This window comes from Eutrigla gurnardus, assembly GCF_963514095.1.
Source record: "Eutrigla gurnardus genome assembly, chromosome: 3".
In the NCBI taxonomy this organism is placed as follows: domain Eukaryota; kingdom Metazoa; phylum Chordata; class Actinopteri; order Perciformes; family Triglidae; genus Eutrigla; species Eutrigla gurnardus.
In genome coordinates, this window is record NC_139917.1 from 18,592,096 (window position 1) to 18,605,786 (window position 13,691).

Here is a 13,691-nt window from a genome sequence, read left to right on the forward strand (position 1 = left end):
TGTTGCCTCATGTCTTCCATTTAGTGTTTTAATTTACCATCAATATGAATTATGCCTCAAGACCACATTGCAATATACACAAGTTTATTAAGACAAAGTCATCCTGCACAGAGCCTGCTAGGAAGTATTTGCGTCCGTTTTGGCTGGATCCTCCAGACTGGACGGCTCATCCACCAAGTGTTTCATCCAGTTGTCAATCTTGTCATATCCGTCCTTGTTGCTCAAGTCGACCTTCCAAGAGTGACTGGCGATCATCTTCTTTGAAGCTGTTGAAAACATTGAATTAAACTCCAATTCTTGAAAGAGTAGCATTAATGTAGAAAGTCATTTGTCTTAAGAGTGTCTCATTGTCAAGGGATAAGTACTTTGGATTTGCAGCAATATTGCAACAATACCTTCATGAATTTATTGAATAAAATAAATGGGTTAGAAAGGTTTTATACAGTTTATCCTGCTGGGGGATTCCCTTTTCATAAAAGCCATTAAGACGCAAGTTGAAACTTACCCCTTGCAGTGGCCGCACAGGTTGAGTCGCAGCAGGCGCACACATCATCGTTACCATACAGCTCCCTCCACCTAAACCAGAAACCAAGTTATGCCAGCTAGCAATTTTGAGGGCAGACAATATACAATACAGTTGTTGAAAAGCTTCATTTTGGCCATCAAGCGCACATTAGACATGACGTCATCCTACAAGACCAGACACAAGCCAACTCCACCTGTAGAGGTTTTACTTCAGCCGGACTCTACTCACTTTCTGGTAGTTGAATCATAAGTGCAAGCCTTGGAACTCCGAGTTGGAGTACGGTTCCCTATAGAGATGTCGCAGTGCATGTAGATTTGCTGAAAGACAGATTTCAAATTAGTTTATAGTAATGTTTATTTGACACTAGAGCTCTGTACCACTTGCTCTTGACGGTACCTGTGCTGACGATGTGGAAACGGCACCTTTGAAGAGCAAGGCGCCCACTCTGAATCTCTGGGCCATGTTTGACGTACCAGTGAGGAACTTTGCCTGTGGATTGAATTTGCTTTCCAACATACAGCTGCAATTAAGAGAATATGCACATTTACTGCCAACCACCAAGCAACATGCACATTTTATTCTGAAATTTAAAAATCTTACCCTTGGTTGTGAATGACTACATGTTTAGGAGTCGAGTTGGGATCGAGGGAGGCCGTCATTACACACTTGTTGATGTACACCCTCTTAGAGGATGCAATGCTTTCAGATCTCTTGGCCTCAAAGTACATAAGCTGGCCCAAGGTGTAGGTTTTGGTACCAGTGATTGGATTCCCCGATGCTGTGGCGAAGGAAGGGACAGTCACTGGACAAGATCCTTACAAATTAAGCAAGGCTGCTGCACATGGTCACTGGTTTTAAATGGGTTCCAAGCCATTAGCAGTCTGAATAGCGATTCCTGAGAATACTTTTACATGGAGTATTGACTGCTCGCCTCTATAGTGTGTAGTTGACGACAGTATTGCAACCAGAGTGGTTGTCGCATAATTTACAATGTGCTCACAATACTCATTGAGATATTGAGCAATATAATAAATAGATTTAGTATGCGTTTGCAAGGCCTACTCCCATTTGTCATTTTGTATAATGTAGCACCCGTTAACACGACTCAAGTGACAAAAAGGAAACGTACCATCTTGTGAAGTGAGGGTGAAGCCACTTTTTGAGAGCGCCTTTAAAATTGTGCCTCCCTGTAGTTTGGGATAGAAGCCAACTCTATATGCGTGAAAAAACCTGCAACAGTCAAGTGAAAACTGAAGTTAATACACAAATTAATGATTGCCCCATAGCCTTAACAGCATGCCAACATCCTTAATTTAGTCAGATTTAAAAAAAAAAAAGTAAGTTACAACAGACTTAAAATAAACATAATCCATGTAAAAACTGAGAATAAATCTTACCTGTAATATTTACACTGCAGGGGGATGTTAAACGGCATCGTTCTTAAAACTACACCAGCTGGATTGTAGCGGAGTGTATTTGTGACGGATGAATAATCTGTATATTTCTGAAACATAACATTTGTGTTAGTCATCAAAATTAAGCAGAATGATGCATTGAAAAAGACAAAATACCTTGTTACCAACCTCTTTATTGTATCCACAGTTAGTCGTCATTAAGTACAGGAAGTAGTAATGCACCGAGTTACCTTGGTTAACAGGACAGTTGCCAAGTCTCAAGTCTTTGTATGCATATCTATCCTGAAAGACCGATTTCCTAATTCTTACATAGATTCTGTCAAGATGGCAGAGTATGTCAACCAACGGCGTTCTGATTGGTGATACATTTGCAGAGCTCGGTGAAGTCCTCTGTAAAATGGTCTTGACGCGGTCAGGGAGGCGTCGCACAGACTTTTCTGGCTTTAAAAGCTCCATCGGATCATCAACGGATGACACGATCACGTACTCAGGAACATTCTTTGGTTGAGGGCCTATCAATTGATCACCTGAGGCACTCTTAAATAATTTAGTTTCAGGTCCAATGGTCTCAGTCAAGTTTGCTAGCCTGTCCCACTCTTTTTGAGGGTCCCCTTTAAACGGGCTAAGCCCAGCTCCACCTCTGAACTGGTAGCTAGAACAAAACAACAGCAAAACAACCCGAGCAAGTGTGAGAGCCATTTCAACACCAGCCGCAACCTCCCACTGAAGCCGACCCCTCAACTTAACAGACAGGATAGGATACGATAGTGGTGTTTCAGCCAGCTTTTGTACTCTGCAATCAACAGCAAATTCCCCACAGCTGCTGCAAACGGCAGTTAAGCGCAACCAATGGCAGGTGACCAATAATGATCACCCTTTCTCTGTATTGTCATACACCAGTGTGGGTTTGTAAAATATCACATGTTGACACTTCCCTTTCCATTCATTTCAATGATATTATTGAAGAATGTAGTACAAATTAAACTAGTAGCCTAACTTAAATTGACTTAATATTAAGGTGGTAGTCAGGGAGGTGGCCAGGGAGCAACTGAGCATCCCCCCCAAATGTCAATAAAATCTTATTTATAACGGTGACTGACAGAATCATATGTATCATTATTTAAAAATATAAAAACGTTCCTTGTAATTGTATTGTATATTGAATCATTTAAACATAAAATAACAATAAAGCTTGAATACGGTTCTGCAAAGGGGATAGTTATCTTACTAATAATGCTTAAAATAAATCCCCATACAGATTAATTAAATCATATGTGGCCAATCACACAGAGTTACAGTCTCGATGAAATGTCCAGATTAATAAATTAAAACGTAAATAACATTGCACTTTTTTTTTTATAGCATAACCCGTAACCGGATATTACGTGGTGATGATGTCAATACCCGGAAGTTCCAACGCAGTCCACTTGGTTAACGTTGTGCTCGGTAGCTTCATATCCCTCGTTGGATTTTTTCCCCCTCTCTAAAACAAAGTAAAACAATCGTATTGGGTTTGGTCGGTTATCTTTCAATGTGGGGTTAATCAGCCTGGTTGTATTTAGTAGCATCTGTTTGCGCTAGCATGCGTTATAATCGTTTGTGTTAGCTGGCTAGCTAACAAGCCACCTAACGGCTAATTCAGGTTGTTTTGGTTACTAAATGTGAAAATTACAGTCACGTCCGCGGTGTCTGGACTCGGCTTCAAGTGCCAATAACGTGCATCGGCTGCGTTATTTGATATAGTTCAGACGAATCAGTAAATGATTTATCAGTTTGACATTTCAAAGGATGTTCATGTAAATCGTGGGTAGTGTACTGGCTAGCTATCTAGTTAGCCAACGGTAACGTCAAACCTAGCTTTAGCTACCAGTGTTGGGACCGTCTGATTTGTCCCCTGCCCGAACAGTGCACGTCCGATGAGCTTAAAAGCTCTCTGTGAACCGGATCCAATGCGTGGGATGACGGGGACCCAGAGTAGTCCAGTCAAGAGTTACGATTATCTCTTGAAATTTCTCTTGGTGGGAGACAGCGATGTTGGAAAGGGAGAAATCTTGGACAGTTTACAAGACGGATCAGTAGAGTCTCCCTATGCTTACAGCAGTGGTGAGTAACTATCTCTGCTTTTGTTCAGTTGTTGAGAAATGAGCTGTACAGCCTAGACTGACCAACATCAACCAATATTGTGTGTCATCTCAGGGATTGACTACAAAACCACCACAATTCTGCTGGATGGGAGAAGAGTGAAATTAGAGTTATGGTAAGTGTTTTTTTTTTTGCAATGTAGAAAATGATCAAAGGTGGCATTCTGGACAAACCCACAGCATATTGCCATAATTACTGTACATCCTTGTGTGTGTCTTCAACAGGGACACATCGGGGCAAGGCAGATTCTGCACCATCTTCAGGTCTTACTCTCGTGGAGCACAGGTGAGGACTTGTTGAGCACCCCCCCCCCCCCCCTCCCAATGCATGATATGATTCATGTCAACCTTTTTGGCTTCTATTCCGCAGGGCATCCTGCTTGTGTATGACATCACTAACGGCTGGTCGTTTGATGGCATTGACCGCTGGATACGGGAAATTGACGAGGTAATTCCATTCCACCCATTTCCTCAACTGTTCAAGTGAAGAGTTGGTGCTTCAAAGACAAATGCACACAAAATGACAATACATTCAGATCAAGTTCTGTGAAAAGTTGACGAGGGAAAGCTGCTAAAACCAGGAAGACACCATAGTAACTGTAGAAAGCGGTTTGCTGTGTGGAGGTGGTGTTTGGTCAACAAATATTTTAACACATGCTTTTACTTTGGAGGGTTATGTGTTTGCTGAATTACAGTAGATGTTTGGACAGTTTTATCTGTACATTTGGTCGGTAATTAGAGCCACGTTGTTATTTTCCTTCTTTTTTTTAACGGAACTCTTTTCAACTTAATTTGTTGACTCCATCCTTCTAGTTAGCACTAGTTACATTCTGGGACCTGTCACTTGTGTTGACTGCTGGAAAAGTTAAAACCGTCTGCTCCCATTCAGTCCTCCATTTTTATTCTCATGTTGTTTATTTCCATCAGCATGCCCCAGGTGTACCCAGGATTCTGGTGGGAAATCGGCTTCACCTGGCTTTCAAGCGGCAGGTGCCAACGGAGCAGGCAAGGGCCTATGCAGAAAAGAACAGCATGACTTTCTTCGAGGTCAGCCCGCTGTGCAACTTCAATGTGATCGAATCCTTCACAGAACTTTCACGCATCGTGCTGATGAGGCACGGCATGGAGAAATTCTGGAGGCCTAACAGAGGTGAGCTGGTTAATAATTTTGCATCCATTTCTGTCAGATTATGAATGAATGCTTTATGTGTGGTAGAAAAAGAGTTGGGTTTTCACAGATTTTGCACAAGGTTAAAGTTTTCTTTAAAAGTTTGGAGATATTCACGTCTCCCACTACCCCAGTGCAGTGGATATGAATGAAATGCCTTTGGTACTCTTCAAAATATTTCAGAATGACCTTTGACAAATTCAAAAGCATTGTGAATTCCCAGAAACGGCGTAGCAGTTAGTCTGGATAATCCACAGTCCTCACTGTCTTCAGTTTTCATTGGTACTATTTCTTTACAGAAAGTAGTTCCAGTGAAAGCCACTTCATGCAAGGTCTGTGTATTATAATCTGGACATAGTTTCTGTAAAGAAGACTTACCAGAGACTTACTTTACTCATTCTGTCAGTCTGAAAAGAAATTCCAACTTATTCGAATAGATTTAGTCTTCGTAGCGTATTCACATTTTCTGTGATGTCACAGTTAATAAACCAGCTGAAAATCTGCATTGAAGAGCAGTGTGGGTTTCTCACACCTGCGGTTTAGGTCGTAACATCCATGTTCCCTCTTCTTGTTCCAGTCTTTAGCCTCCAAGATCTGTGCTGCCGTTCCATCGTCTCCTGCACGCCGGTGCACCTTATTGACAAACTGCCCCTCCCTGTGGCCATCAAGTCCCACCTCAAGTCTTTCTCCATGGCCAATGGCATGAACGCAGTCATGATGCACGGACGCTCCTACTCAGTGGCCCACAGTGCAGCGGCGGGTGGTAGCAGTGGCGGAAGCAAAGCCAACAGTCTGAAACGCTCAAAGTCCTTCAGGCCTCCACAGAGTCCTCCAAAGAACTCGTCCTCATCCTCTAAAGGGAACTGTAAGATTTCATAGTGAAGGAGCAGGACGAATGGTCGCCTCCAAAGGGCCAGTATTAAAAGTGTTGTTGCTCCGAGAGGTCACGAGGCCGCGGAAGAGCACACAGAGCCACCAGCAATCTTCAGCAGAAAGGGATATAGCTGTGACCTTACATTGACCCATGGGAACTGCCTTGATGGAATGGTTTCTGTTCTCTTTTGCTTTGCTGGTGCCATCTTGTGGATGCCCGTTTACCAGTACTCTTTACCACAGAGGCTCACTACGAGTAGAACTCAAATAGGACAAGATTTCCCTGGGACAAACGGATGTGATTCCAGGATTATCAATGACCTGTTAACACTACAAATGGTGGGGGGGCATTAGCTATATTTTATTTGGAAAAAGGATTGTTTATTGTATTTAAAGTTGTAAATATGCTGTATGTTCTAGTTGTTTTGGTCTGTGTTTAGTGATTGATCTCAGAAAGGAGCTTTCTTCTTATGCTTGTTTCGTCTTGAATGTTCTGGGAGACCTGCTTTGGTGTGCAATTTATTTGTGTGTCTTATGCTCTTGTTGTGGAATAAGTCCCAATTGCAATCTCAAGGGTGCTCAGCTACTTATTTAAAACTCAGACTAGTTGTTTTTTAAAATAAGGCTGGCTTTAATTGAATGTCATGAAGAAGAGCAGGGCTAGTTTTCCCCAGACAGAGTAGTACTGGATTTAAGAAGAACACCATTCTTTAGTCTAGCTGCTCAAACTGTGAAACTGTCCAGCAAAGTCGAGCTGTTGTTTTTGAAGACTTCCTGTGGTGCCCCCTTGATTCTAGCCCTAGTGAACACACCCTGTGCATATATTTTGCTGGGTCACAGCGTTTTAAAAGGTGCTGCGGTCATGTCTTGATCCTTGACAGGAACGTGTAAACTCACCAGACATGGGTGAGAATGCTTTTTGGATCTTTTTATGTATTTGCAACATATTTATGAATGTAAAACAAGATGTGTCTGCTCCTTTGGTGTCGCCATGTGGAACTGTAAGAATCAGAGGTGGAAAGTTACATCGTCTGCTGTTTTAATCCTTTTTTTTTTTTATTAAGCCGTGGCTATTTGTACAGCCAGTTAATTCTTATTTTCGAACCCTCTGCTCATTTAAATTGGATCTAGATAACGGTGTTGCTTCTTTTAGTCATCTGATATTCTACATCATTCTGTTTTCTTTCCGCCTCTGGTGTATTTCCACTTCAACATTCCCAGTGTCATGGCTCTATCTATGATTCTGTTGGTGTATTAAGACGAAACGAACATTTGATGATTGTGTGGATACATTCTCATTTTTGTCTCCACTGAAAAAGTCGCCCAACATAATAAAGGGTAAAGCTACGGGGGTTTGCTTGTGTTTTCACCAACTTGTACGATTTTTTTTCATTCGCTTATCATTGTGGGAATGTTTTTTTGTAGCCTTTGTCCAGTCAGTGGCCGTCCGGTGCTCGGGTGCAATAAAAAAAACTCCGTGGGGGTCGCTGAATTGCTTAGCAGCTCTCTCGGTATTGGCCAGTGTGGGAGAACCGGCGCGTCGACGCGGCGCATGAATACATCGCGGTCAAAAGTCACCGAAAGGTTGCGGGGTCACTTCCAATGAAAGGACGAGGGGTGCTGCTTCTCACCGCCTCGGAGCTCCGCCGGGACAAAGATGAGTCGCACGCTATTGAAAATGTGGCGCTTTACGCCTTCCCACCTGACCGTGGCATCTCGGAGCTGCGTGCGAATGAGCGACGGGGCTCAATTGACCGACGTCTAGACAAGAAAGGACGTAAACACCGTGTTTTTTGCTGCCAGACGTGACGCGACACGCCCCGTGTTTGGCTTTCACGCTTTCCGCTCCAGGCGATTTTTTTTTACACAATTAGCTCTTTGGTTTGTGTCGCAAACAGTTTGTTCTGCGTAAAACCCCCTTTTTTTTAGGAAATGTATGCCCCTAATGGAAGATTAAAACTATCAACTACAAAGGCTCTTGGGGGAGAAAACGGGCTCGCTGCCTTGTTTATGAATGACACCTCTATAAAAAGTCTGGACGCATTTAATGCTGGATTTCTCACCGGAACGAGTAGCTCCGTTGCGCACGGTTGTTAGGACAGCTTGCCACCACGGCCCCACGTCTTCTTTGATGTTTTTACAATGTTTGTCCAGTTGCTTGGCGCATGGTGCCGCTTCATAAGAGTTTCAGACACCGGACGAGCACGGGGGCGGTCAGAGGGGCTGCCCTTTCCACCTCCATTCACACGCTGAAAGGCTGATGTTGCGTCTTTCTCTCTCATTGTGTAGTTTCGTTCGCTTATTTCGCTGTTCGGGGAAATCGACCTGAATGAGTGTTTTGCATTGTTGCAGGAGTTTTTGATTGCGAAGGGAAAATATTTCATGCAACCCAACTGTGTTTTTTTTTCTTCTTCTTCTTTTTTTTTTACACGAGCTTTTCTGGGATATATTTTTGTCCAGCAAATGTCCGGCGCGTGGAAACTCGTCTTGATCTTTGGAATTTCTACAAACTCCTCTCCGCGCACAGGAAACCGATCTCCACAATGTTTACGTGTAAAACGGACGACTATATTTGAAAATCGATAATAGACGTATTCCCGATTTGAAGACTTGAAGGAGGAATGGATTTCTTCGGTGGGCGACTCGTGCAAAAGAGCAATAATGTATAAAATCCCTCAACAACTTTTCAAGGGAAGATGTCTCAAGGATCAAAGTTGGCATAATGCACCAAATAAACCAGTGTTAGGATGGATACGTGCGTAGGCTATTTGTTAATGCTTTTGGTCTGCCAATTACCCGAACTGTCTTTGTGTGCAAGTGTGGCAGGATCCAAAGTTGAACACGAAGGATTTTGTCCCAACAAGCTGAACTCCAATCTCTGGGTCGATGCCCAAAGCACCTGCGAGAGGGAATGCAACGTCGATGAGGTGGTATTATTGATGTTCTCCCCTATTGGTAAAACACGAATGAGCATCAGTTCCACTGCTACTTTGTCCGTTTAAAAATCTGCTTTCACAAATGCTGTTTTTGTGTGTGCATTGTGTCTGTGCAGGACTGCGCCGACTTTGAGAAGTGCTGCACCAACGTGTGTGGTCTCAACAGCTGTGTGGCTGCGCGTTTCTCCGACGGCACCCCTGCCCAGCCAGATGGGGAGAGCGGAGGAGAAGGCAACGATGGCCCGAAGTCCACGGCTACCTGTGAGGGCTTTATCTGCAGCCAACAGGGAGCCACCTGTGACATCTGGGATGGGCAGCCCATCTGCAAGTGCCAGGACCGCTGTGAGAAGGAGCCCAACTTCACATGTGCTTCCGATGGCCTCACCTACTTCAACCGCTGCTACATGGACGCAGAGGCCTGCATTCGTGGGGTCAGTTTAACCGTGGTCCCCTGCCGCTTCTACCTGGCCGGGCCCCACACCAGTCCGCTCCCTCAGGACACCACGGCTAACCCCACCCCGACATCCTCCCAGGAGGACCCCATGCCTCCAACACTGTACTCCAACCCTCACCACCAGTCCACCTATGTTGGAGGGACAGTCAGCTTCCACTGTGACGTCATTGGCGTCCCCAGACCTGACGTGACGTGGGAGAAGCAGAGTGAGCGGCGCGAACGGCTGGTCATGAGGCCTGACCAGATGTATGGCAACGTGGTCATCACCAACATCGGTCAGCTTGTCATTTACAACGCCCAGGTGTGGGATACGGGTATTTACACTTGCATCGCACGGAATTCCGTTGGGGTTCTTCGTGCGGACTACCCGCTCTCTGTCGTACGCCGGGGTGATGACTTCTCTGAAGATCCTGAGATGCCCATGGGGCGGCCCTTCTCGCCCGCGGACTGCCTGGCTGAAGTAGACCTGAGAGTGTGCAGCGGCGAGCGTCACGTGGACTGGTATTACGACGGCAAGATGGGCTCCTGCATGGCCTTCAGCAACGGCGGATGCGACGACAGTCGAAACCGATTTGAGACGTATGAGGAGTGCAAGGCCTCATGTCAGAGAGAGGGGATGGGCATCTGCTCCCTGCCTGCTGTCCAGGGCCCTTGCAAATCTTGGGAGCCACGTTGGGCCTGGAATCCTCTCTTGAAACTGTGCCAGGCCTACGCCTACGGTGGCTGCCATGGGAATGCCAACAGCTTCAGCACCAAGAAGGAGTGCGAGGCAAACTGCCCACAGCCCAAAAGGAAACCTTGTAAGACCTGTCGGGTGAAGGGAAAAATGGTACCCAGCTTATGCCGGAGCGACTTTGCTATTGTGGGGCGGCTGACCGAGCTGGTGGAGGATCTGGACTCTGGCTTAGCCCGCTTTAGCTTGGAAGAGGTCCTGAGAGATGAAAAGATGGGATTGACTTTCTTCAATACTAAGCATCTAGAGGTGACTATCGCCAAGATAGACTGGAGCTGTCCCTGTCCCAACATCACCATGGAGGAAAACCCTTTGCTGGTGATGGGCGTAGTGCAGGACGGCATGGCCATCATTCAGTCAGATAGCTATGTCAGAGCCATAACCGAACGCAGACTCAAGAAGCTACGTGAGGTTGTGAATAAAAAGACCTGCGAGGTATCGTAGAAGTCCCAGGACTCGACATCGGGTCTGTGTCTGTCACCTTTACCTTTAGCACTGGAGACGAGCATCAGGATTGCAACAAGAAACAGCTGATATGAAATAACAACTCAAATCAAAAGACACAATTATGTTACGTTATGTTATGAGAGATACGTTGTTTGTACTATATTCATTACAACACAGGTTGTACTACATTCCAGATGCGTTACGAGTCCATTAATGCAGAAATGTCCTTTTTGAATGAGTTTAAATATAGATATTCTGTCTTTTGATATGTATTTTTTAAGTTTCTGAAAAATAAGTTAGTACACAGCCACACAAGTTGACCAACTTGCAAAAAAAAAAAAAAAAAAAAAAGCCTAGCTTGTGATGCTAAAGAAATAGACATCTATATCACTTTCTATATTGTGTTTTCTGTTTTATTGTATTATGTTTATTTTGTATTGGGCTCTTTATACTAGTCATTTACATAGTTGTTTTATATAGGATTCCTTTTTGTTACGTATGATTTCAAGGTCTAATGAGCACATTCTCTCTAAAATGTCACCCTCTGCAAAGCACTTCTCCAAACTTCGTTTTACTGATGTCTCTGCACACTGAATGAGGAAATAGAAAGAGTAGGTGGCTGTATCAAAGGAAATGTAATACAAAGACAACACATCGGTGAGCCTTTTTACTCTTTTACTTAAGTGTGCAATACAGAATATAGTGAGTAATATATTACATTATTCCAGTTCAGATTAAACCATTTCATCTGTGTCAATATGTATCAGAATATGGGGAAAGAATAAATTAAAAGTTCTGGAAATTTTGGCAATGTATCCGAGCTTGTGTAAGTGTAAGTTAAGGCGTTTGACCATCCTGATCCAATACTGGCACAGCAGGACACTTCACACCAAACTCTCCTTCCTGAACAGAAGACACTTGTTGTTTGCAGGCATGTCCACCTAAAAAAAGACAATATTCATAATCATCACTAGACCGTTATTACTATGTCTGCGTTGTCACCTTTTTTTTTTCTTTACATTTTAAAGATAAAAAAAATTGTGTTGGATCTTTAAATTAGCTGTTTTCTTACTATTTTCTCCAGGAATAAACCATTTCTTTGTGCCATGGAACTGAGGAGGGAGACTTCCCTGAGTCCCCACTCTGAGTTCCTGTAAGATTAAAAATATAGCTGTTATATATCACAGTCACCGTTGCATTATTTATTTAATGGATGTTAAAACACATGAACTTTCATGATACTGTATACAATACTGCTCTCTGCTACACAAAGCAAATAGATGCTACTGACGTAAAAAAAAACATGTTATAATCATATTGTCATTTAATGAAGCATTCCAATGACGTCAAGACACTTTACCTCTGCCGTAGGCTATAGTCAAAGTCAATATTACTTTGAGGGGTGATCTGGCCATTCACTGCATAGGGCTGAGGGCAACAACAAAAGATGTTATGTAGCATTTACTTACTGACACGCTTTTATGGTTAGATTTCATAATAACAAGACATGAATGTGGTAAGTGCATGTTAAGAACGCCGTGGGTTTTCACTCACCCCGTATGTCAGCAGAATGCCTTGCGGCTTCAGCACGGCTCCAGTCCCTTTGAATAGACCCTGGAAGAAAAACAGTGATCACATCACACGCAGTGGGGGTTGAGAGGCAGCAGGGATAACTACCCCAGCTCTTTTTGTTCCTCTTCTCTTTTACAGTACGAAAGACAAAAGGCAGGACTTGTAAAACTTACAAAAGACTGCTATGCAGTTATTATGTGAGGAGTTAGGAGTTAAAAAGTTCACACTTTTATATCGATACAACTTATATAAATAAATTGTATTTAACTACGTTTGGGTAGGATCAGGGCTGGATTAACCAACCAGGGGGACCCAAAGCAACAATGAGCAGAGGGCCCCTTATTACTAATTAATTTGTGGTGTATTGACTTATTACATGTTAATAAATAAATAAAGAGATGCTGATGAGGCCTTTAACATTTCAGTTTATATTGTACTTTAAGGTTGCATCATGTATCAGCAATCAAATGTGCATTGTATCACATTAGCCAACCTTAATTCTGGTACTCTGAGGGATTTAGGGAACTTTGCGGTCCCGTTCTGAGCAGGGACCCGTAGCTCCTTGGATCAGACCCATCACAACACTAAACACTACGCATGCGATCAGCAGTCCTACCTACCTCTGTGCAAGCCATTGGGGAAATGTGGATCATGTTGATGTTGATGACCAGATCGAGGCTCTCTGGCTGGATGCCCCCCCAGTACTCATAGGGCAGAGAAGCATCCAGGTGGATGGCAGGCTTGACATTGTGCAGCTGGTAGTGCGCTCTGTACGCTTCGATACTAAGAATGGAAACAAAAGACATTTTTTTTGTTAATGCAAGCACCCTTCAACAAAACGCAGCCGTGCATGTAGCATGAAATGCACTGCCTCGATAAAATAATCGTTATATGACATGTCTCGCTTCAAGTTTGGCACGCAAATATGTAGCAATACCGTAAATACCCGAGTTTAGCCTCTAATTTACGGTACTACAGTTACGTAAATCGGTACCAACGGACACACACAACCTGCGTTTACCTGGCTAGAGACTGGCGGTCGTACTCTGAGGGCTGCCAGACGATATTCCGCAGGGCCTGAGCGAAGTGAGTGACATGCTGCCCGGTACCGGAGGAGATCTCCAGAGCCTGCAGGGGTCTCCCGGTGTTCACGCTCTCCCGGACCACCGCCAGGATGGGCTCCTTGTTCCTCTCCGCTGCGGCGGCGCTCAGCATCGTGCCAAACGCGGGGAATAACGGTCGAGTTATGCGGTACAGTTTCGGAAACCAGTCCAGCAGAGCCGAGTAACGCGAGGCCAGATTGGATAACTCAACGCCACCCACGAATGTTTTGTTTTTCGGCTGAAAATGGTCCACTTCCGCATCTCCCCACGTGACTGGAATGACATCCAATAGGAACACCGAACGGGTACTAGTTCTGCTGCAT

General features: G+C 44.1%; 3 protein-coding genes across 3 annotated transcripts; 2 read left to right on the top strand and 1 right to left on the bottom strand.

The window, feature by feature from the left end:
* Window positions 1–3,370: 3,370 nt before the first annotated feature.
* Window positions 3,371–7,496, top strand: LOC311009723 (ras-related protein Rab-40C-like). Its single transcript, XM_084004072.1, has 6 exons — window positions 3,371–4,044; window positions 4,138–4,198; window positions 4,308–4,368; window positions 4,453–4,530; window positions 5,010–5,232; window positions 5,828–7,496. The coding sequence occupies exons 1-6, from the start codon at window positions 3,858–3,860 to the stop codon at window positions 6,127–6,129; spliced, it is 912 nt and encodes a 303-aa protein (XP_083860198.1). The 5' UTR covers window positions 3,371–3,857; the 3' UTR covers window positions 6,130–7,496.
* A 116-nt stretch (window positions 7,497–7,612) lies between these two features.
* Window positions 7,613–11,214, top strand: wfikkn1 (WAP, follistatin/kazal, immunoglobulin, kunitz and netrin domain containing 1). Its single transcript, XM_084004010.1, has 2 exons — window positions 7,613–9,050; window positions 9,176–11,214. Exons 1-2 carry the CDS (start codon window positions 8,871–8,873, stop codon window positions 10,688–10,690), a joined length of 1,695 nt encoding a protein of 564 aa, XP_083860136.1. The 5' UTR covers window positions 7,613–8,870; the 3' UTR covers window positions 10,691–11,214.
* Window positions 11,215–11,354: 140 nt separating this feature from the next.
* Window positions 11,355–13,617, bottom strand: mettl26 (methyltransferase like 26). The gene is made up of 6 exons (XM_084004162.1): window positions 13,287–13,617; window positions 12,886–13,048; window positions 12,248–12,307; window positions 12,054–12,121; window positions 11,766–11,844; window positions 11,355–11,634 (listed from the first exon to the last, which is right to left on the bottom strand). Exons 1-6 carry the CDS (start codon window positions 13,478–13,480, stop codon window positions 11,578–11,580), a joined length of 621 nt encoding a protein of 206 aa, XP_083860288.1. The 5' UTR covers window positions 13,481–13,617; the 3' UTR covers window positions 11,355–11,577.
* Between the last annotated feature and the right edge of the window lie 74 nt (window positions 13,618–13,691).

Coding starts and splice junctions, on each gene's coding strand:
- LOC311009723 (XM_084004072.1), top strand. CDS start 3,858: ATGAGCTTAAAAGCTCTCTGTGAACCGGATCCAATGCGTGGGATGACG. Junction 4,199..4,307: donor AGAGTGAAATTAGAGTTATG/GTAAGTGTTTTT, acceptor TGTCTTCAACAG/GGACACATCGGGGCAAGGCA. Junction 4,369..4,452: donor CTTACTCTCGTGGAGCACAG/GTGAGGACTTGT, acceptor TCTATTCCGCAG/GGCATCCTGCTTGTGTATGA.
- wfikkn1 (XM_084004010.1), top strand. CDS start 8,871: ATGGATACGTGCGTAGGCTATTTGTTAATGCTTTTGGTCTGCCAATTA. Junction 9,051..9,175: donor GGGAATGCAACGTCGATGAG/GTGGTATTATTG, acceptor GTGTCTGTGCAG/GACTGCGCCGACTTTGAGAA.
- mettl26 (XM_084004162.1), bottom strand. CDS start 13,480: ATGCTGAGCGCCGCCGCAGCGGAGAGGAACAAGGAGCCCATCCTGGCG. Junction 11,845..12,053: donor GACTATAGCCTACGGCAGAG/GTAAAGTGTCTT, acceptor TTAATCTTACAG/GAACTCAGAGTGGGGACTCA. Junction 11,635..11,765: donor GTTTATTCCTGGAGAAAATA/GTAAGAAAACAG, acceptor GTCTTTTTTTAG/GTGGACATGCCTGCAAACAA.